Source organism: Aulonocara stuartgranti (genome assembly GCF_965226115.1).
Source record: "Aulonocara stuartgranti genome assembly, chromosome: 1".
In the NCBI taxonomy this organism is placed as follows: domain Eukaryota; kingdom Metazoa; phylum Chordata; class Actinopteri; order Cichliformes; family Cichlidae; genus Aulonocara; species Aulonocara stuartgranti.
In genome coordinates, this window is record NC_138939.1 from 24511548 (window position 1) to 24534513 (window position 22966).

The 22966-nt window shown below is 38.1% G+C and overlaps 1 protein-coding gene across 1 annotated transcript in view; it reads right to left on the reverse strand.

Annotated features, from left to right (window-relative positions):
• Nucleotides 1–1547: 1547 nt before the first annotated feature.
• gpc5a (glypican 5a) overlaps nucleotides 1548–22966 on the reverse strand; it is a 156529-nt gene continuing 135110 nt past the window's right edge. Inside the window, exon 9 of the mRNA XM_082539568.1 lies at nucleotides 1548–4220. Coding sequence (XP_082395694.1) covers nucleotides 4066–4220 — 155 coding nt within the window. The 3' untranslated portion in view covers nucleotides 1548–4065. The remainder of the gene's footprint in view (nucleotides 4221–22966) is intronic.

Sequence of the window (22966 nt, forward strand, 5' to 3'; positions counted from 1 at the left end):
TCATGGCAGATGGCCATGAGCATGGATGTGCAGGAGGTTTCTTCCTGTTAAAAGGGAGGTTTTCCTTCCCACTGTTGCTTGCTCATCGAGGGTCATATGATTTCTGTTGTGATTTGGCGCTATATGAATAAAACTGAATTGAATTGAATCATGGGGTATACTTTGTTTTCACACACTGTGTGTGCATTTTGGGGTTTTGTTTTTTCAATAAATAATGTAAGTGTGAATGTTGTTGTTCATCTCAGGATATATTTACATAATTTGAAAACAGAGTATGGAGTAGATCATTTTTATGATGTCCTGATATAAAAGTTCAAAATTCTGACACACTATACAAACTAATAAGGAGTTTAGTAATCATAATAATTGCTCATGATCGGATTGATTTTTACAGTCATTATTTTGCTGTTTCTTTTCAAGTCTGTAAACTGGGCTCTTGAGTCAATGTGTTGTTTTATATTTAAGTTATAATTAAGAAATAGTCTTTTTTTTCTGATTAAAGAAAAGAATAATAACAGACAACAAATACAAACCATAGGCACAATATTTCTGTCCATGTCACATAAAAGACCAAATATTAGCTTATGATTACTCAGAGAGAGAACAATGTGCAAAAATCCATGAGTCATTTCACAAATATAACTGTTACAGACGAAATGTGTGTTCACTAGGAGCATCAAATGGGAGTGTTTTGCCATATCGTTCTCCGACTAAGGGTGAAATCACTATGTGACATGAAGTGACATCCGCTGAAGACACACGATGAGTAAATTTGTTGTTCGCAAAAAACAGCAGTCTAGATGATCTGTCATAGTCCTGTAGTTAGAAACACAATCAACTGGGATGTAGCTTGATGCACAATTTAATAATAGTCATTGGTAGTATCCAGGTCACATCTCTGCCGTAATGAGGCAATTGCAGCAACTTAAATGGGCAATTTGGAAGAAAAAGGGCATGTGGCAGACATGCTGCAGCCCAGCGTGAAGGCCTTGGGGTATTCTTCTGTCTTATTCACCATGTGAATGACTATCGAGTGACCAGAGGGACTTAGAGTTGAGAGAGAGTCCAAAATCTCAGGTTTCTGCTTTATTCTGTTCCAACTCTCACAACTACTCATGACTCATCACCAAAACACTGCAGATTCAAGGTGTCGACATGAGGCCACAGTGCTGGACAGTGAGGGGCTCTCACTGTGAGCTCCTCAAACCACCAAAGCCAAAAATGTCAGCAAAACTGTTTTACATAAACCTGAAAAAAGTAACAATGTTTACTTTGATAACTTTATCATAAAGTGTTAACATGTGCTCTCATTTATATTTAAACGTTAGACACTTACAGACACATATGGATTACTTTTCCAAATGTCCAGGGATGGTTGGAAGTTACCGTAAGCCTGGTGAGGAGCAAAACAAACTGTATGGATGACAGCTGAAAGCTGGAAAAACATGCTTTAATTTAAGTCATGTCGTTGAGTAATCATTTCATTTTTTAAACTGCTGATATTTGTAAAGACAGGATTGTGGTAAAAAAAAAAGCAAACCAAGAGAGCCACAAACACAAGCAGGCAGAAAAAACAGACAACTTGTAAACAGTCCAAGACTTTATTCAGAGCTGAAACCGAGTAACTCGTGATCACTGCAAAGGATTGCGGTGCAATAACTATGGCAAGTACAGTAGGTCAAAGCTAAACCTGAATCTATTCCGTTAACAGCGATTGATGTATAGTATGGACATTTAGTTATTTTACAGTTCGACTTCAATCTCTTGTTCTTCTCTTCCAAACCCATTTCACTTGACCTGATGGTCCGACTGGGATTCTCGTAACGTCTGACCTATTTTTAGAAATGCAGTTGAATTCCAGTATCTAAGCAGTCACTTCAGTGCCTTATTATAACAGAGTGAACTGACAACATGAAAATTAAGCCCCAGATGTAATGAAAAACGTGTTATTTTACATGTCGTACACACATTTCATTTTGCAAATTACACATTTTCTCTCCAAACCGGATATTAGAAAATAAACATGTTATTCAAGAGGTTCTGGCATGTTGCAGTGACAGCTCAATGGCACCTCGTTGGCATCACTATCAGCCTCTGGCCCCTTACCTCCCTCCTCTGGATGCCAGTCTCGCTATGTAGCAATAAAAACTATATAAGACATCCTTATATATCAAATCCTTTCTTTAAGTAAGGAGAACCAGTATAATCTGGCATCTCTATTTAGCCTCAAGGCACCTTTGTCTCTGCGTCTGCCGTATGTCATTACGAGGCTGAACACATTCTTCAGGGGTGTCATTAACGACAACAGTGCTAACTTTGAGGGAAGTAACCTGTGATATAATTGGTTTGAGGCAGCAGTTGTGACTTATTATGAAGTCAAACGACTGCCTCAAGTTTGTTTCCAAGTGCAATTGTCATTTGGGAATCTCGCCCAAGATCAGAAGCCACAAGATAAGACACTAAATCGATGCAAGAAATGATGAGTAAAATGTATACATGTTTATTAATCTTGAGACTCAAAGCTTCCAGCTAGTTAAACAACCTTGAATGCATTAGAGTCTAACCTGGCGTATAAAAGGTGAAAATGGCCAATGAAAGCAATTAGTGTTCACGCTTCCTCACAGCCGCAGTCTGAGCAAGGTCGCAGGCTTTTAAAATATGACCGTATATGATCAAACAGAGCACCCAAGGAAATTATATTTCAGCTGGAAAATAAAAAAAGCTGCGACTGAAGAGGGGATTTAAGGTGAAGCTAAAGAGAAAATCCAATTTGCACTTTGCGCCGCTAAGTTCCACATTAAGATGAGCGGTGAACAGTCATGGGTCTCACATACATTTCTCAGCACAAATTAATTGTAATATGACTTCATAAATTAATTTCACATCCTCCTAACAATAATCATTATTGGTTATTACTCCTATTAAAGTATATTGTGGTAGAAATCTTTCTGTACACTCGAACCATTGGAATGCCTCAGTTACACCGCGATCTATATTTACAGTAGCAGCTTTAAGGTTTACCTTTACTTCTGCAATGTGTACTGTATGTATTTATGTGCATATGCTAAATATAGTAGTGACATTTTAGATATAAAAATGATCATTTTAGCCACTGGAGAGAGCTCCCTAGGATATGTGAGCAAAGAGCCTTTATTCAGCACCACTTTTCTCTCTCAGCCACTGAGAGACCTGCATGGCATATGTGAAACAAATCATTTTACTTTTCTCTGTACGGAAACCTGTCAGCGGCACAGCGACGGTATGCAGGCAGGTAGAAGGTAGAAGCAATTGGATTCTTCCTCACCAGCGGCTCCAGGAGCTATCAGCCCCTATCCAGGCCTATGAAGGCAGAGGAGGATTGAGTTTGAAAGATGATAATAGACTCCTGAGGAAATTAATCTATTTCTAAAGAAGAAAGGGGTATAAATTCTCTCACTTGCCCCCCACGTCCACCTGCTCACCGTTTGCCTTTCATTGTTTCTCTCCGCATAGCATCACAGGTCAGTTTTACAATTGAAGTATACCAATTAAAAGGATCCTGGACAGCAAGGCAGCTATTATTGAAGAGAAGCAGATATTTCGAGTTCCTTTTTTGTATTTGTTATTAGTAAGATGTAGAATATGTAAGTTATTGAAGGTTTCAACAGTGATTTGAGCACTTTTATATTATTAAAAAAAAGACTGCTTTTAAATGAAATACTGCATGTACATGTAGTTTGATTCTTGTAATTAAATGCTTTCCACACACCTTATGTTGAATATACAGAAATCCAACTTTACAACATATGCGGTAGCCGTTAGTTTTTTGACATCACCTTTTATAAATAGGTCATGGTTAGTGTTAATGAATGCCATGTAACTGATAAAAAATAATTCATACATTTCAAAGCCACCATATGCTTATAGGAGACACTGAGTCTTGTAGTTTCCACACAATCACTCCTGCCCTGTCCTCCTCTGTGTGGAAGTGAAGGTCCATGATTTATTAGAGCTTCCACTGGCCCTTTTTTGGATAAATAATCTTGAAATCAAGTCTGAAAGTTTCAAGCTGCAAAACAGCAGCTGTTACAAGGCCAGGAGCACATGTAAACAAGGCAATCCCAGGACCCAGATGGCTCCTGTCAGTCTGAAGCTCCTGGATCTGCCCTTCACTTCTGAATCCTTGGCAGGATGGTGATAATGAAGATGATGTTTGTGATTACCGGTCACATCCGGGCTCACTGAGGAGAGAGCACAAACCAAAATGCCAGTCAGAAGGAAGCTCATTAGAAACATGACATCATTGGAAGGAATGATGCGGTTTGTCAGTGAAAGGATGAGACTGATATATTTCATTTGCTTTATCATCAACAACTGCCATGAAAAAAAAACAACAACAACAACAAACCAACAAATCATCTCCCTGCCTTATAAAACTGCCCAAACCTTCTCCCTTTTTTGTGTATTTTCCCCTAAATTCATTTAATTCTGCTGGAGATTCACAGATACACAACTGCATATATGTCACTGTTTAAGTACATAAGCACTAAATTTGTTGTGGAGTATTTTCAGCAGTAAATTAATGCAGATTTGTTGAGTTCTAATGCCCTCATGTTCACTGCAATAAAGTAAGACGTAGTGTCGCTCTGTTTTAGGTTTTAATAGCTTTTGGAGGGCTATGGCATAGAGATGTCTCGGGCTTTGGATCTACACAAAATAATTAGGATCAATTTGTTGTTTATTCAGTGTGCTGCTTGCTGTTCTTTAGCTAGCAATGAATTGATTCTGCATGGGATGTTTTTTCGAGCAGCAACTTCTGGAGCTACAAAGTAAGGCTAACATGGAAGTGCCGAAAAATGGACACTTCAAGCTGACTGATAGGTATATGCTAACACAGGTGGATGTATGAATCACAAGCTAATTCCTGTCACTGACCTTGAATTATAACTGTATAACTTATAATTGTAACTGGAGTGTTTTTTGGTATTTGCCTGCTGGAGAAGTTTGTACGGCAGTTCTGGTAAGAAAGATTATTTAGTTTTATTTTAAATGTTTATGTTAGCAAACACTGATTGGAAGACTCTTTGGTAGTAAAAACTTTACAGTCTAAGGAAGCACTCTGCTAACCAAATCTGCTAACTTTAATTTTAATCCAAAAATACTTCTGCCTCCTAAAAGCATGTTACTTTCTAAAGAAAATGTCGCTGGCATTTAATTATAAGTCAAGTTTGCACATCTTTATATTATATTGTCAATATAGACTACATTAAAAGATACATTATTACCTGAGGTCTAATGTCTTGCATACATCTAACAGCTGCAATACAGCAATGCTCGGACTATGTCATTAGGGGAGTTGGTTAATTTTCCACTACCCTATTTATAATCAGCTGATGCAACTACAGTGCACCTTCAGCCTCTGTGTCATCCCCCCCAAAGGTGCTTTAAAAGGCATCTTGGGTGTTCCTTTGTGTCAACAGCCATTAATATGTTTATGTCAATGTTTTAACGGTGAACGCATCATCATCATCATAACACGCTATAAATAGTAATCCTCAGATGGATTACAGGAAGTTTTTTTCTTCCTTCAGTTTCTGTGTGCACTCCAATTTGGGGCATCTCTAAATTACCTATAAAATTCTTTAGAGCTTTAAACACACACACACACACACACACACACACACACACACACACACACACACACACACACACACACACACACACATATATATAGTAAAACATGCCATAGTAAAACAAAACAAAAAGTACAGATACAAAAAGTTAGAGTGAGAGAGGCATAATGTGCACACAACAATGCAGTAATAGGGCATTTGTTTCAACCATGAAGCTATCAGTTTGAGTTTACACACCACCCCAAATAATGATAACATGAGTCTAATGATGTCATATTTGGATGCTAAATAATTTGTAAATACATACAGATACGCTCCATAGACGACTTACTTTTCCCCCCCACTTTTACACATAGTGATCTAGTCTACAATTCCTGATACATCCATCCCTTTTCATGACTGCTTCTCCTCTTTGGGTCACACAGATGCTGAAGCCTATCCCAGTTGACACTGGGTAAGCAGCAGAATTTGGTGGGCAGGTCGCTAGTCATTCAAAAGGCTAATACCAATTTAGAATAACCAATTAACCTCAAGTGTCTTCAGACGGGAGAAACCCCAAGCAGCCACAGGAAGCAACCTCCACTGTGAGGCAACAGAGCTAACATCTGCACAACAGTGCCACTCACTTTACGATGCAAATCATGCAAAATTAAACATAATTCTAGGTATTTAGGATTTATTTTGCACATATTGTAGTGACATTGTTTATGTGTATCCACATGCTATATATTTATGGCATGTGTGTGTTTGCTGATTGCATGATACTGTAGTCCTTTGCATGTTGTAATATCTTTTATTGCCGTTATTATAAGCGTCACAGTGATTTTTGCTACTGCTAATACTGCTGCTTATTTGGACACTATGTCAGAGTCTCTATTATATTGCACTTTTTCATCTAAGTAATTAGAATTTTCACTCAGATTGTGCATAAATCAGAAAGCTGTAGAGCAGTATGCCTGTGGTATTAACCCTCTGGCTGTTCACGCTGGTTTCACATTTTCTGAAAGGTGTATCATTAAACTCAGTCAAACCGGTGAATAATACTGAGCCTTTAAAAGTAATATCCTGGATATCAATCCATCACAGTTGGGCAGGTTAGTGTAATGGTGATCAAGTATCCCCGATAGTGGGCCTATGGTACAGTGTGCAGGATCATAATTTAATAAACTTTAAAAATAGAACAACAGCCCCTGGATCCATCTTTTTTACCCCTACCTTTAACATCATAGAACTTAAATATCCTAGACACCCCCTAAACACCCCCCTGTGTGTACACCTTTAAAAAAAATTACACCTCAACAGATATCAGTTCAGACAACTGCACCATGCCATCTGTCAGCGTATATCTTGCTGTTTACACCTCTCTTTGGAGACTTGAAGTGTTCAGGGGGGAAATTCAATGTCCCTTGCCAAGTGAAATAGAGCATCCTCTTTAGCCTAGCTGAAGTTACTTCAGGATACCTCAGACTTCATCCCGGTTCATTCCCAGAGGGAGAGAGTGATGCTGAACTCCAATAGATGACCAGCTGCCCCAGGACTTTCGAGTTTCTTGCTTAGGCCCAAGAGTCATAAGTCTGTCACGGGCAGGATTAGTCTAACCCAGACCTTTTCAAAGTCTATAAAGGCTGTGCTATCAGAGGGTATCGTACAAGCAGAAATATAAGACTAGCTCCAGAGGCCATCTGTACTCTGGGGATTTAATTCTGATTTTTATGGTGCAGCAGAAATTGACTGCAGCTCTTTTCCCCATAGCAGCAGCACCCACAAAAATTACTAGTTTCTTTACCAGCAATCATAATCTACGAGTTTAGTCTTATTTCGTAAAATAACAAGAAGATAAAGGTAAAAACATATCATTATAACTAATATAAGATTATATCATTATATTTTGTATCTTTATGACCAGTTCATTATTCTAACTTGTTGGATTTCACCAATTTTTTTGTCATGTAATGCAATGTTGCAGTAAGTGACTACACCTACACACAGGAATGACTTTTAAAGCTGGCTGTGATATGAAGTTAAGTATGCATTGATTCACTGTCCCCAGGATAGCTATTTGATGGTATACAGCTTACAGATAAGTCTTTGTGCCCAAGAGGACCTCAATCAATTCCTCTTACTGTTCAGACTGCTTCCATCAGGAAGGAGGTTCTGCAGCATCCGGTCCCGTACCAGCAGACTGAGAGACAGCTTCTTCCATCAGGCCATCAGACTGCTGAACACTTCATAGACACCTCAGCTTCACTACTGGAACTTCAACATTTTGCACATATTCAACTCTGTATATTTTATATATTTTATTATTATTATTATTATTATTATTATTTTATTTTATTTTTTTACTATTTAATTTGTAAAAATGTGTATACACACACACACACACACACACACACACACACACACACACACACGTAGGAAAATATTTAGTATACACATCCAGAAATGCATACACTATTATATATTGTACATATATTTATTAGTTTCAGGTTGGCCATTCTTGTATTTTGCTCGTTTGTGTTGTTGTGTTTGCACATCTCTGTTGCTTGTGGGGCTCGCACACAAGAATTTCACTTGCATGTGCTGTGCCAGTGTGCCTGCACATGTGATGTGACAATAAAAAGTGATTTGATTTGGTGATTTGATTTGAAGCTTCAAGGTTCAACTGCAGCAACAAGCTGCAGACTAAATCACAGAATGTCTTTCTGATGAATAAACCGTGCTATGCTGAAAGCACTCTTTACTTTCTTTATTTTAGCTGCAGAGGAAACATCCAGAGACTTATTGTATATAAAAACTTAAAGGTACAGACATGATGTCAGATTTCAAGAAGCATCAACAAACATAAATGTAAATAAGTAAATACATAAATGCAGTGAATATATGTGAGGATTCAATTGAGAACTGAATGTATATAAGAAAAAAAAAGGAACCAAAAGAATATGTCATAAACTGTAAATTTAGTGGATATACGTTATATTTTGTAGAGCAAAAATACTTCAGTAGTAAAGCAAAACTTTAAAACATGATTTTTTTTCATTCCTTAACCAACATACGAAAATAAATGGAAGCAACCATATAAATAAGTACCCTCCCAGAAAAAGAACAGTAACATCAGTTATATAACAGCCCTCAAAAAGCTGTAAGAATGACCTGATCTTGTCCAACAGGAAATTTCCTCACCTGCAAAGGTGCCTTCCTGACTCCAAAAATGAGTCAAATTCGAGGTAAAATGCCTTCGCAGCAGACATAAACATGTTTATAGACAGGTGCAGGACAACAGCACAGGTGGAGAATATTTTATTCAATGAATTACTCATTCAAATTGTAGACATGCATATTTTTAGGCCTGGCCACAATGAGTGACAGTGGTTCTGTCTATTATTATCTTGCTCAGCAGGATTCAGTTTTACCTAAAGATACTCTGGTAAGTATATTTGGTTTATACTTTTGTTTTGCTAGCCAAAATATTTCATATTCACATTTAATATCACAGTGAATTTGAGATAAGCTCTGCTAATCAGGCTAGCTGTCGAGAACTAGCATTAGCTGCTAACCGAAAAGTGCAAAAATCAAGGCTCCTAAATCCTAGCTGACAAACCAGCACCACCTTAACATGATTATGTCAAAACATAAAAGTTCAAACATACTATGTTTGAACTTTTTCTTTCATGCTTTCTTTTTACCATCTGATTATTATTGTAACTGTGACTGGAGAAGTCCTCTAACGTTAACAAAGCAATAATTTCATGTTGTGCTTCAACCAGCAGCCTCAGATCAGATATATCTCTTCCATTAAATGTGCAAAGTTTACAACGAAACAAATGCGGTATTTTTGTTGACGTTGTTAGAAACCAATTAAATTATATATCTTATCGCACCTTATTGTGTATTCATGAACTTGTAAGGCATAATGAATCCTGGTACAACACAACAACTCAGTGCAAAATGTAACTGAATTCACTTTGACAGAATGAGCAAAAGCTGAACAATGTGGAAAACATAAAAGTGGGATTCAGAACAGAACTAGACTGTATTAGGATGCACAGGGGTACATAGTGACACAGTCAGTGGTTGGATTGACTATTATGGGATGTGGATGAGGTTTAATTTGCATTACTGACTTAATCACAGGGTGCTGTGTGTGTAGTCTGTGATGCCAAAAGCAATGGCCAGAAATCTCTTTTGGGGGAAGGAATGAAGAAATGAAGACGCAACAGGCATTTTACATTGCCAAGTTTTGCAAGACACTGTTAGGTTTCATGTGCAAATACAATCAGACAAGGGAAGGTTGAGGCTGGGAAACCAAAAAAGGGAGCAAAACTAAACAGTTTCATGTAGCTGGAGTAGATAATTCTGCAGTTTAACAGTAAAATATACATTAAAGGTCATCTTTAAATTCTTGAAGTAAATTCTCAAAACTGCTTCTTCACTTTGCACCCACATACTTCATTACAAAAAGACTAATACGTGTTACTTAATCGCTCATATATGCACAAATATTGACTTTGACTGCCTTCCAGCTATTAATATCCACCATTATCTGGCTATACATTAAGTAGGTTCTTTTTATGAACAATAAGGAAGGCCTACACAAAAGAGCAAATTATGGCTCTAAAAGGAAAACTACATCCTCAATGTACAACAGACAATAAATATTTCTTGTGGTCGGTTCAGGAGGCAGCCTATCTAGTCTCCAAAAACTATTGGATGAAAATAGATATAATGGGCTGCCTTTTTTGGAATCCAAGCAGAGATGATTTTGGAATTTGCTTGGAAACTGCTCCTGTAATGACATGTTTTACTAAACCCACAGAAGAGAGGTTAGAGGGTTGGAAAAGGTGCTTGGGCTGAAGAGAGACATAGGGCAGAAAGAGAGGCTTACAACTGAAGTGAAATCAATACAAGCTGATTTCCCGAGGACATGGACCAGCAATGATCAATACCACACTAACAGCACTAGGAAAAAATACCTAACAACTGCAATGATAGAAAGCGCCTTTTGTATTATTATAAGCGGTTCAACCTTCAGAGTTTTTACGTCCAAATCTGGTTTAGTAACAAAGTTTTATGTACAGCCTGATTTTGACAAACTCCATCAGAGCTTGCTGTAGTTTAGAGGTCTTATTACTATGTAGAGTTATCTTCAATGGGAAGTGTCAGTTCATCCATCACTCCAGTTCTAACCTGGTGGCCAAACAATTCAATAAAAAAAAGAAGAAAACATCAAACTTCTCACAGGGTGGCACGATAGTGAGTTTGTCAAATTTGGTGAAAGAAAATGCTCCAACTGTCTCCTGTTTTCAAACTTAATGACAGATTAGAACTTCAGTGATGCTACTAAGATGTTTTTAAGTAGATATTTAACTACTAACTGAAACTAGTAAGAGCAAAGTTGTGTGGGCAAGAGTTCAGTGAATTGATTTTAAAATGCATTTTCGTAAAATACGTCAAATAAGTACATCAAAGGTACATCAACATCGAGAGATTCAATTTAAAGCTCAATCAGGGATAGCCACCTAAATATTGACCGTATAGATGTTTGACAGTATACAGCTCACAGATAAGTCTTTGTACTAGACTATTTGTGTGTGTATGTGTCTTGGGTACAAAGAAATTTGTGTGGAAGCACAGTTCCCCGAAAACATGATGGATTCCAATAAAATGACTCTAAACATACTTGAACATGAAATAAATGTAAATATCAGTCAATGTCAGTTTGTTTGAATTGGAGCCTTTTCTCTTCTGAACTTATCTTTAGCTAAGTACATTTCATCTCACTTAGGTGCATCACTACCTTTTAACCACATTGATTTCTGTTATTGGGCAGTGCTGCTAGAAAACAAGCTGCCAGATGGAACAGCTTGTTGTTTATTTTCAGTCTGTTGTGAAACTGTAAGTTTATAGAGATTACACCAGCATTACAGAAAGGCAGGAGCAAAAACCAGTGATTCGGTGTTCCAGTGTTTTACCACCACGCCCATACATGCTGTTATGGGTGAGTAAACAACTATTCCCCTGAAGGTTATTTCTGAGTATTTTCAATAAATAATTAAGAAGCCAGCATCTAAACTATTACTTATATGAGATTATATGATGGTATCCTATACTATACTATAGTGAAATATATATACTATATTACACCATAATGACAACTTTCATTTATGATTTGAGAGAAGTCTGGATATGTGGAGTGTAAAAATGAGTATGTGTGTGGTTTCAAATACATGTGTAAGTACCTGTGTTTTCAAAGCTAGCTGGTCTTAAGTGTTTCCCCAACGCCTCTTCACACCTTCTTCAAAGTCTCTTAGAATCCTCTCACCAGCAGTAAAGTGTGTGATTACGAATAGCTAAATCATATGTAGTGGTTAGCCTTGGGATCAAGCCTTTACTTCTGGAGGGAAAAAAATCAAGCTGTACAAAAGTCATTCTTCTGATCAGAAGCAGATGATGTGGGTACAAAATGAACACAACAGAACTAAGTAATAAAGTATTTAAGCAACTAGAAAAAAACAGGTGTAGATTTTTTTTCCTGAGGTAATAAGTTGTATAACTCATGCGTTTGGATATTGGTAAGGCTTACAGTTATGGTTGTGGCTCTTTTGATTGACGTGTGTGCCAACAAAGGGAGCTATAACTATGTCCCTAATGTTTTGGAAAAAGATGCAGGTTTTAAAATTTTGCCTTGGTAAACCACCACAGTTGATTTTAAATCAAACAGTCAATATGTGGATGAAGTGTAAACTGTAAATTTTAATTCAAATGGTTTTGTTAAAATTTTACATCAACTGCTGAATTACAGCAGGTTTATACATATTTGACTGTTTTCAGTGGATCAAAATCAACTGGACAAACCAAAATGATCTTAAATACCAGGTGTGTGTTGATAGTGTGTAGTGTGGATCCCAAAACTTTTTCTTTTTTGAAAGATTCAGTTTTCTACAAAGGTGTAGTGATTAACACATTCACTTTGTGAGGGAAAGGTTGCTGGTTTAATTCCATTTACAGACACAGATCCCCACTGGGGTACCCAGTATAAAAGTCTGCCAAATCCACCTTCAACCAGCAGTGGCGACCCCTTGTGGCATGGAGCAGAAAGTGATGTAGACCAATACCAGCAAATTTCACTTCAATCAGCATTTAGCACAAGTTAGCTATTCCAGTAAAACAAATTCAGTCTCTTCAGCTTGGTTAATTTATAATAAACACAAGTGTATCGACATTAAAACCACCTTTCACCAACTCCTTTCAACCTGGACCTGCATCTCCAACCTGAAAAGCTGAAGTTTGTGTCCCAGTGGCAGGTGAGTCACAGAATGGCCTTAACACTTAAGATATGACTGGAAAGCATTAACAATTCATAACCGACAACCTGTCTTGCTTGTGTGTGTGTGAGTTTTTTTACATAACATTTTCAAGGAAATACACCACTTTCTTGTATTTTGATTAGAGTAAGGATTTAAGATTGGGTTTTTTCTACTTTTTAAGTGGGCCGCAGCACTCTTGGCTTTGGGAATTGTTGCTATAGAGGCTTTTTAGAATTCACTGTTTTGTGGCTAAACCTTTTCGTTTCACATCGAGTTCCAAAATTGGCCTCCCGTGAACTCCACTCTGTTGTTGACCTTTGTGATATCTCTATTAATCTTGAAGGTAACGGCAGCTTCCAGAAATTTCTGGAACCTCTCTTTTATTTGATAGAAGCCTCTTTGTGAAAAAGAGGCTTCCATCCCCCAGTTTTGTGTGTACAAGATGAAATGATATCGATGTGTGCTGTCCACATATCTCCAGTAAAACGATGTTTATCTCTTGTTTTAGCTCCTGGTGTGGTCGTAAATTTTCTCCTGACCAAAGGCTGCTAATCACACCCAGAAGACTCAACAGCTGTGAGTGTCGATAGAAAGCGGATAAGCTAATTTTTCAAAGTGTGAAACCCACACAAGTTACGTTAGCCACTCTCACATACATATGGATGGCATATGAACGATTGAAGAGTTTGCACTTAAGCTTCGTACAATGAATTTCAGTGATTGCCGTAGAGCCCAATCTACAATATCAAGCATGACAGGCAGGATATGTGGAAATAATAAGACGTATGCATTTTTCCAGCCAGTTGTTTTTTTCCTCCGGAATTTTGTTTACACAAGAATGAGATCAACTGAGGAGAGAAACTAAATGAAGAGAAACCACCTGAGACCTCTTGCAGGGAAGGCTGAGTGCTCCCATTCTCAAACAGAACAATTGAATATAGCTCTGTGCCGGAGACATCATCCTCTTTCAATTAGATTCAGACTCCCACAGAAAACGGAATAAATTACCTCTTTATCCACAAAAATAATATCATTTAATAAAACTTAATTCATTTAGTTTGCCCACACAATTAATGATTAGCTAGTTTATGATCACTGATCTGCTATAAATGCCACTTTCTTCTTTTTGCATTTTTTTCCTACATCTGATTTTGTCTTTATCTGCCACACATCTTCACTTTGGTGTCTAACACCTCAGTCACAATTAAATGGCATTGAACAAGTGGTCTCGCAAGCGCTTTAAAAATACAACAAGAAATGATGTATATTTCTAGGCTATATAATGAACCTACAAAACAAAAAAATAATGCAAAGGCAGCTTTTTTGGCACATAACTCTATTCTGAAAGAATCAAATGTTGCTTCTCTAATTTTTTAGCAGTGCTGATTGTGTGACTTTTGGGATGATTCATTAATCGGGTCACCAGTTTGGTTCGGACTGAAATGTCTTGTTAACCATTTGGTAGACTGGCATGCAATTTTGGAAAGATGTGGTATTTAGAGGACTCTTAATGACCTCCCAGGTGATCCTATGACAGTACCTCCAGCATCACCTTGAGGATGATACATGTAGCTTTTTAATCGTACATTTTTGACCTGAAATTTGTTTGTCAGACCTTTATGTTCCTCTTCGCAACTCTGGGGATACCTTATTTTGTTTTTATGGCCAGGTAAATACTGTCATTCACATAAGCCTCAACTGCTTTGTGTTTAATGGCAACAAGAAAACATTTGCATGCCAACAATTTGAAGTCAATGTTAACACTTTATTAGGTTTGTCACTCTGATTATGTTGGTATACAAAAATGATAATTTAGCTTAGAGCATTGGCACGCACTACATCTTCTGTCAGCTGCCGGTATTGTCTAAGTCTAGATTATGTTATCAGTAAGTACTGAGAGTAGAACAGTAAATCAACAGTAAATCTCAATCAGTCTTTTTCAGTCTGTAACATATAGTCTCAGCCTTAATGGTTTCTAAACAACTTTAAATCTTTCACTGTGGGTATCTAAAATAATAATGACCAGTGTAGTTGTAGCGTACATTTCCAGACACAAGAAACTGTGTATCTGTTGGGAACTATTTTCTCTAGATATACTGAGTATGAATATTATATCGTAACGATCTCCGCTACGTGACCCAAAGCTCCAACTTGTCCAAATATAGACACATGACCCTTGAGGGAATGGAATGTGGAATGAGGCGCCAACATATTAGCAGCAATCCTGTAAGTCCGGTTAATTCGAGGGAGATCTCCATGGATCAGACACATTTTCCCTGCACATCCCAAAGACCAAATTGGATTGGCCAACTTTAGAATTCTGAGGTTAAGTAAACACCTTGAACTCCTATCCCACAAATCAGTCCTGAACACTTTCTGACATGTGGTAGGGGGCATTTCCCTGCTGTAGGAGGCCCCTGGTGTAAGCAGATATGTTTTCCATAAAGGGATGGACACTGTCTGCAACCATGTTTGAGAAGGCTATCTGTCAATGTATCATCCACTTAAATACCAAAACCCAACATTTCCCAGCAGAGTCATACTGCCTCAACATGATGAATGATGAGAAGATGGCATCATACTGCCTTGTTTGTTTGTTTTGTAAAGCAGCCTACTGTCATACGTTTCCACATAAACATACATGCAGACCTCTTGATATGAACTTTAAAAAGGGGAATTCAACAGAACAGGCCACCTTCTTACTCTTCTGTGTTATTTCCAGCATTATGTGCTATAGTGGGTGTTTTGTGGCATCGGACCACATAGGCCAGCCCTAGCTTTGCCCGCAGTGAACCTTGGTTGCCCATGACCCGGTTGCTGGTTAACCAGTGGTCCTTTCTTGGACCGCTTTTAGTATCTGCTAACCACTGCATGCTGGGAGCACTCCATAAGATGTGCTGAAGAAGTTCAACCCAGTTCAGCCATCACAATTTGGCCCTTGTTAAAGTAAAGAATCGACTGTTCACTTGCTGCCGAATATATCCCATGCCTTGACAGGTGCCATTGAAACAAGATAATAAGGGTTACTCACTTGGCCTGTTTGTGGTTGTATAGTTGTGGCTGCCTGGTGTAAGGCAGCAGATGAGTGACTCAAAATAAAATACAGCATGTGTAAGGTCATGGTAATGAAGATACAATGCCTGCTGTAACATAGCTCTATATTTTAAATGAAATATTTGTTATGATAATCAGTTAATTGTTGGTTTTTTTAAATAGATTTGCTAGCAAGAGGCAACAAATCAGATATTAGCAAGCTTATATTTTGACGCAGACATAGACTATGGTTATAACATAAATCATACGTCTTAGGAATGACTGAAGGAAAAGTAATGTCCTCTCTGTTTGAAGAGAAAGCTAGACTATTTGATGGTATATTTACTTCCTGTCTCGTAGCCATAGTGAAATGCAATCAGAGACTGGCCAGGCTGGTAAACACAAACATACTGTGTTTACTGACCACACATCGCATGGCTGTTTGGAAAGCAACGATATAAACAGATACCTATTCCCCTTCCTTGCTTGGTTGTCATCATAGCAGAATTAAACACACAACACTGTAGTACACTGGCACAATTACATTATCAGTGAAGCAAAGACAAATGATGAGTAGCCACGTGCACTCTTTTTAATGACTAAACTAGAGAGAGAAGTTAGTTCTAAGTTAAGCATCCCTTAATAGATCAATCACTTTGAATCAGCTGTGCCTCCCTTTTGTCTGATTTAATTTACTTTCTGTAGTTAAAGCTAAAGTATTTGATATGTCTGGTCTGACCCCCAATAAAGCTAGCATCCATCCTGTTTGCACAATTATAGAGAAAAGGAGGATCAATGGGATCTAATTTAAGACAGAAGCATTATTCTAAAACACAGAGCCCAGTGCATCGCTACATGGAGCCAGCAGAATGATTAAGTGCCTTGGTTATATCCTGTATGGCTCTGCTGCACATGCCACAGGGAGAGTGTTCATGTCCATGAGCTCATCACCCCAGCCTCTATTACATCCTCAGAGCAGTCAATACTGGGCTCTGACCACCAGTCACTCTCAGGTTGCACACACAGGCAGAATACAAATCAGCTTGGAAAACTGCGAGCTCTGCTGTGTCCAAACCTTTTCTTAGCAGACTGCTCTTTGGAAAGACATGTTCCTACAAAGCTAGTGGGTCACACAGCAAACATATCCATTAATGGGGAAATAAGTAACAAAATCAACTAAGGGTAATATTGGCGTGATAATGTATAAAACCATAAAGTTACCGATTGGGGCCTGAGCAGCAAAGCTGCACAGTCGCTCGTGTTACTTCAACAATTTCTCAGATTTTTTTCAGAATGGCCAAAAACGTACCCACAAACTAAGACTTGTAAAAACCGTTAATGGCTTTTAGATTTTGACTGTTAATAGCCCAACAAAATAAGCACCAAAGACACCCACACATTAGATCCTAGACAATATTTTATCTGGTAATGCTAAATGTTGATATAGACAGAACCTGCCATCCTGAGACTGTCCAAACACAACATACAAAATGGAAAATCTTTGTATTTGTGTTAGCTTTCCAAAAGTTTTCCTTCTATCTGGTCATATCTAACTGTAGTAGATCCCATAAATAGGACCCAACAACCAATTTGTTGATTGGTTAGTTACCTATCTGTTTAATGCATATGCAACATGCGCACAGCGCTGCAGGCAAATACTTGTGCACAAGGTCACAGCTTTCTCCTAACATATCATTAGCATGTCATTTGCAGTTCATAAAGTCAGAAATAAGCATCTGCCAGTTGAAAATAAACACCATCAAATCTTTCTCCAAAGGTGGCACAAATCATCCTCTGAGTAGTCCCCACAAAAGTAATCAGACAGACATTTATTTTCAAATTATTTATCTGTTCCACACAAGTGAGAGCACATCGTAGCATCTATTGATCACAACACTGGAAAACATTCATAGGTTTCAGCTTTTTTGTCACAGATGAGAGCGGCTCCATATCGTAGTAGTTTATATTTTTTAATATAAACCATATATATAACTATATTCAAAGTGAATGCCTTTAACTGATGTTGGTGTATCAGCTTGAGATGTTGGAAATATTTGACTAATTACAGACATTTTGTAAACAAATTGATTGAGCCTTGATGAAAATTGTTGTGACCTGGAAGATCAGAGTTCCTGAAAATAAAATCTCAGATAAATTAAACAAGAACAGTTTAACTGGCATAGGCAGCAAGGTGGCACGGTGGTTAGCACTGTTGCCGCAGTGCTATAACCTGAGTTCAATTCCACCATCAGGCCGGGGTCTTTCTGTGTGGAGTTTGCATGTTCTCCCCGTGTTTGCGTGGGTTCCCTCAGGGTACTCGGGCTTCCTCCCACCGTCCAAAGATATGCAGCTTGTGGGGATAGGTTAACTGGATAATCCAAATTGCCACTAGGTGTGAATGTGCGAGTGAATGTGAGTGTGAATGGTTGTCTGTCCCTGTGTGTTGGCCCTGTGACAGAGTGGCGACCTGTCCAGGGTGTACCCCGCCTCTCGCCCTATGACAGCTGGGATAGGCTCCAGTGCCCCCCACGACCCTGAAAAAGGATAAGCGGAAGCGAATGGATGGACTGGCAAAAGTAGAAAAAAATTCAAGGGTTCATTCCTGCCAACTGATAAACAAAAGGTTGAAAACAGCCCTGTTAATATTGTAACAGAAGAAGTCAGAGAGTGTTAACAAAGGGAAGAAAGTTTTCAATTTTTCATGCGTAGTTCCTTTTTTCAACCGAGGAAAACAAAGCACAGTGGTCTGCTCAAATTGACATGTGCTGGTAAAGGTCTCTGCAAACTTGCCCTTCACTATCTTCCCCTTCTTTCTCTTTATAAGCTCACCTCACATCCTCAGAGTTAACCCTAAAGTCAACTTTATGCAAGAGCAAACCGACCTCCTCGGCTGCCTTATAAGAAACAGAAGGTCATCCAACTATTTCTTTGCTATACTCAGAACTCCTATGTATGAGCTTCGAGTTACTAAAGTCTCTTGCAATTTTTCCTCAGTGATCTTCAGAGCAGAGGAGTCCCACATGAACTCTACAATCTTGGCTGTTTTGTGAAAGAGATTCTCTGTCATGTTTCTGTCAATCAAATCACTTCTAACCAAAGCTATTTTATGAAGACCAGACAGACTTCTGATTAATGTATCTGTAGCCTTAAATATTGCTATACTACAGAGAAATCTTTGGGTGCTGAATACAACCAGCCTTGCTAAAACTACTTTCTGAATGATTAAACATTAATCAGTAACTCAAATGTAATCGAGTTCGTTTGAGGAAGGCATATGAGCGCTTTGCCAGTGTATCATTTCTCATCTGGTTGTATTTGTTGGGAACGTTGACTTTTGATTGACAATTACATGATATACGCGTTAAATGCTGAGCTCAGCATGTGGTTAACTGTATCAACAACCTATAGGAATGCACTGGTCCCAGTTTAGATTGTATATGTAATAAAGTCTGCACACAGAGTCAAAAAACAGTTGATTAAAAAAAAGACGAGATTGCTAAGTCAAGCGTGTCTCTGTCTCTTCAGTAGGTGTTGATGAAACACCTTGATCGAGACTTATCTGATGGTGTCTGTAATCAGCTCATGTAAGCTTAATATAAAAAAAACGGTTATTTTTCAACAAATTATACCTCAGATGTGTCTCTTTCAACCAATGTGGTGACAATCTGCTAATTAGTATGGCCAGATCACGAGCAGATACAGTATTACTCTTTTCACAAAACACAATTTCCATAATAAGGGTTTTGAATTTGCACCGTTCCTCTTATTAACCTTCCATTAACCTTTAGATAAACACAGGGAGCTCTGAGCATTATTCCCTGGGATCACACACCAAAAGCCTTGGCCGAAATTCATCAGACCATCTGTGGAATTGCTCATGGGTGATTAGGCCACTGATAGCTGCTTGCCTCAGTGAAGATGAAGATCTCATAGAAACTGCTCGGGAGCAAGTAGACTGCAGAATAGCAAAAACTTTGGTCCAGCCTGCATGTTTTCCTTTACATTAGCAATTTAAGATAGTCAAAGGTTTAGGATTGCTGAACTATTTTGAGGGGAATATCTGTTTATTGCAAAAAGTTATTCAGCAGAAATATATATAAGTACATGCTCATGCTACAGTATGGTTTGGTCTGTAATTTTAGTCTGTCTGTAGGTGGTTGCCAGGTACAATGATGGCCCAATTAAGTACCATGCAAAAGTCACGTTTTGTGGATACAGACTATGTTAGCATAATGAAATAAAAAGGATGCAATGAGTTTATAAGGTGTTACAGGTGCATGAACGCCACTAATGGGCCATTTTATTGGTTGCTAGGTGGTTGCTATGTAACATATTGGCATCATAATGTGTGATATAGATAATAACCTTCTGGCTAAGATGTACTCAGATGTACTTGTTTGTCAAATTTGACTGCTAAACGCCTGAGTGTGTAGAATGAGTTTGCAGACAGGCAGAGATTATAGTAAGATTTAAAATAAAAGCAAATTATTTTAAAGAAAGAGGCAAAAAACATAGCAAACAGTTACGTATTCTACAATTATCAAAAAGAAGATAACATATAACTTGAAAAAAGTCTGATTATGAGTGAGGGCCTTAACAATTAAAAAACACATACATGTTTGGGTCTCAGCAGAACTTAACTCATAAGAATGATTCATTAAGCACAATGAGACAATTCATCAGCGTCAAAGCCAAAAGAAAAGTTGTTTTTAAAGGAGAAATTAGCAAGTCAAAAAATCATCAACAGCTTCGTCTGCAGAGAAACAAACCAGTCTCTAATTCTGATCCATCAGAGGGACTGAGTGCAGCTGTGGCTGCGTACCACAGGCTTTTAAGGTGGCTTTAATTAAATTATTACTTGAAAAGCCTTTACTTGACCCAGGTGTCTTAGCTAATTATAGGCTCATTAGTCATCTTCTTTTTATTTCAAAAATTCTTGAAAGTAGTAGTTGTAAAACAGCTGGGTGATCATCTGCAGAGAGATGGTCTAGTTGAAGATTTAGTTCATCACAGCACTGGTGAAGGGCACTGATCCTCCTGTGGCCGACAGTGGAGTCATCTCTGTGCTTGTCCTGATAGACCTCAGTGCAACATTAAATACTACTGATCACAATATTTTTACCACAGAGATTAGAATAATTGGTGCTAAAATGTAAACCAGCGCACTGCAGTGGTTTCAGTTGTATGTATTGGATGGACTCCAGTTCTTCTTCACAAATGAAAGCTGGTCAGAGTTCTGCAGGGTTCTGTGCTGGGACCGATACTTTTTACATTATACAAACTTCCTTTAGGTAGCATTATTAGAAAACATTGCCTACATTTCTATGCAGATGATAAACAAGATTATTTATCCACAAAACGAGACAACATAAACCAATTACTTAGGCTGCAGGCATGACATAAAGACATAAAGGCCTGGACGACCTCTAAAGTCATACTTGTAAATTCAAACAAAACTGTGAGTACTGTATTTAAAAAAAAATCAGTAAAATGGCGTTTAGTAATTAGTGATTATTAAGTTTTGGCCCTCTTCAGTAGTGTCTCTTTTGTTGTGTCTGCTTCTGCAGTCTTCTCCTTCCCCTCAACCCTGTGTGACTGATGCTGCCTTCCCTTAAACAAGTTCTGCTGGAGGTTTCTTCCTTTCAAAAAGGAGTTTTCCCTTCCCACTGTGTCATACGTGGTTGGGGGTGGGTTATCTGATTGTTGGGGTTTTCGCTTTAATACTTTAGGGTTTTTACCCTATAATATGAAGGGCCTTAAGGTGACTGTTGTTGTGACTGGTGCTATATGAATAAAACTGAATTGAACTGAATTAAAATTAAGTGAACAACGTGAAAGACGACGTCACACGTGTGACTCGACTGCTACTTCGAAAAACATGAAAAAAAGAAAGATGAAAAAGTGTTTGCTACTAAAGAATGCACAAAATAATAAAAAGATAATTAAATAAAGCTGAAGAAAGGTTGGTCCCATGTGCACTTCCTTTTATAGAGTGACGAATTTCATGCTTGGTGGAACAGATGTGCGCATCTTTTCTGCTACCATTATGGCAATTATATGCAAATCTTACAGCTTTGAATGCAAATAAGTATTTGGTTAAATTTATTCATTCCTTGTTTTAGCACACACAATCACTACACTGACAACATACAAAGGCTGCAGACACTTAATTGCTGAATGCATATATAACTTGACTGCAGCACCTATACGTCCATCACCCCAGTTTTTGTACTGAACATCTGCGCTTCAGTGAATTTCACCGATAGTCTGCCTCCTGTTTTATCCTATGTTATATTTCACACTTTAAAGCCTAGCTACTAATTTTTACTTACTGTGTTGTATTTTTTTATGCTGTGTGTATCTTTGTTGCTTTTCACAACAAGGGTTCTGATAAACATTATAGGTATTCTTATATATTATAACAAAAAAACTGTACCAGATTCAGTTAAGCTAACATTTACATTAAATTTTGCATTCATAAAGATTATGAAGTTTATTCGTGTGTGTGTGTGTGTGTGTGTGTGTGTGTGTGTGTGTGTGTGTGTGTGTAGGTGTGTGTGTGTGTGTGTGTGTGTGTGTGTGGGAGATGAATCCAGTCTAATGGTTCAACCTCCTCTCCCTACGGTTGATTAACTTTGTGATGCATTAAGTGGCTTCATCCCCTCAGTAGGGAGAAAGTGCCCTCCAGCCTACCCTCAGAGGATTAGGGGAATCCCTTACACATCATCAAAGGAACTCCAAGGTGAACCATGCCACTGACTTTCTATGAAGTGTCAGTGAAGAGAGCAGCAACTCAACTGATTAGGCTCAGATTTTAGTCTCTATCCAATGCAAGTGTGTTTGAATAATGTAGGCGGTGTTAGCTGTAACGCATTCCAAAGTAATGGATTACTGTAATCACGTTACATTGCTCAGTAACCCAGTAATGTAATGTGTAACAGTATAAAATTCAGTAATCACATTATAGCTACAATTACATTGTTACTTGTGTTTTCAGTGTTCTGTTCATACATG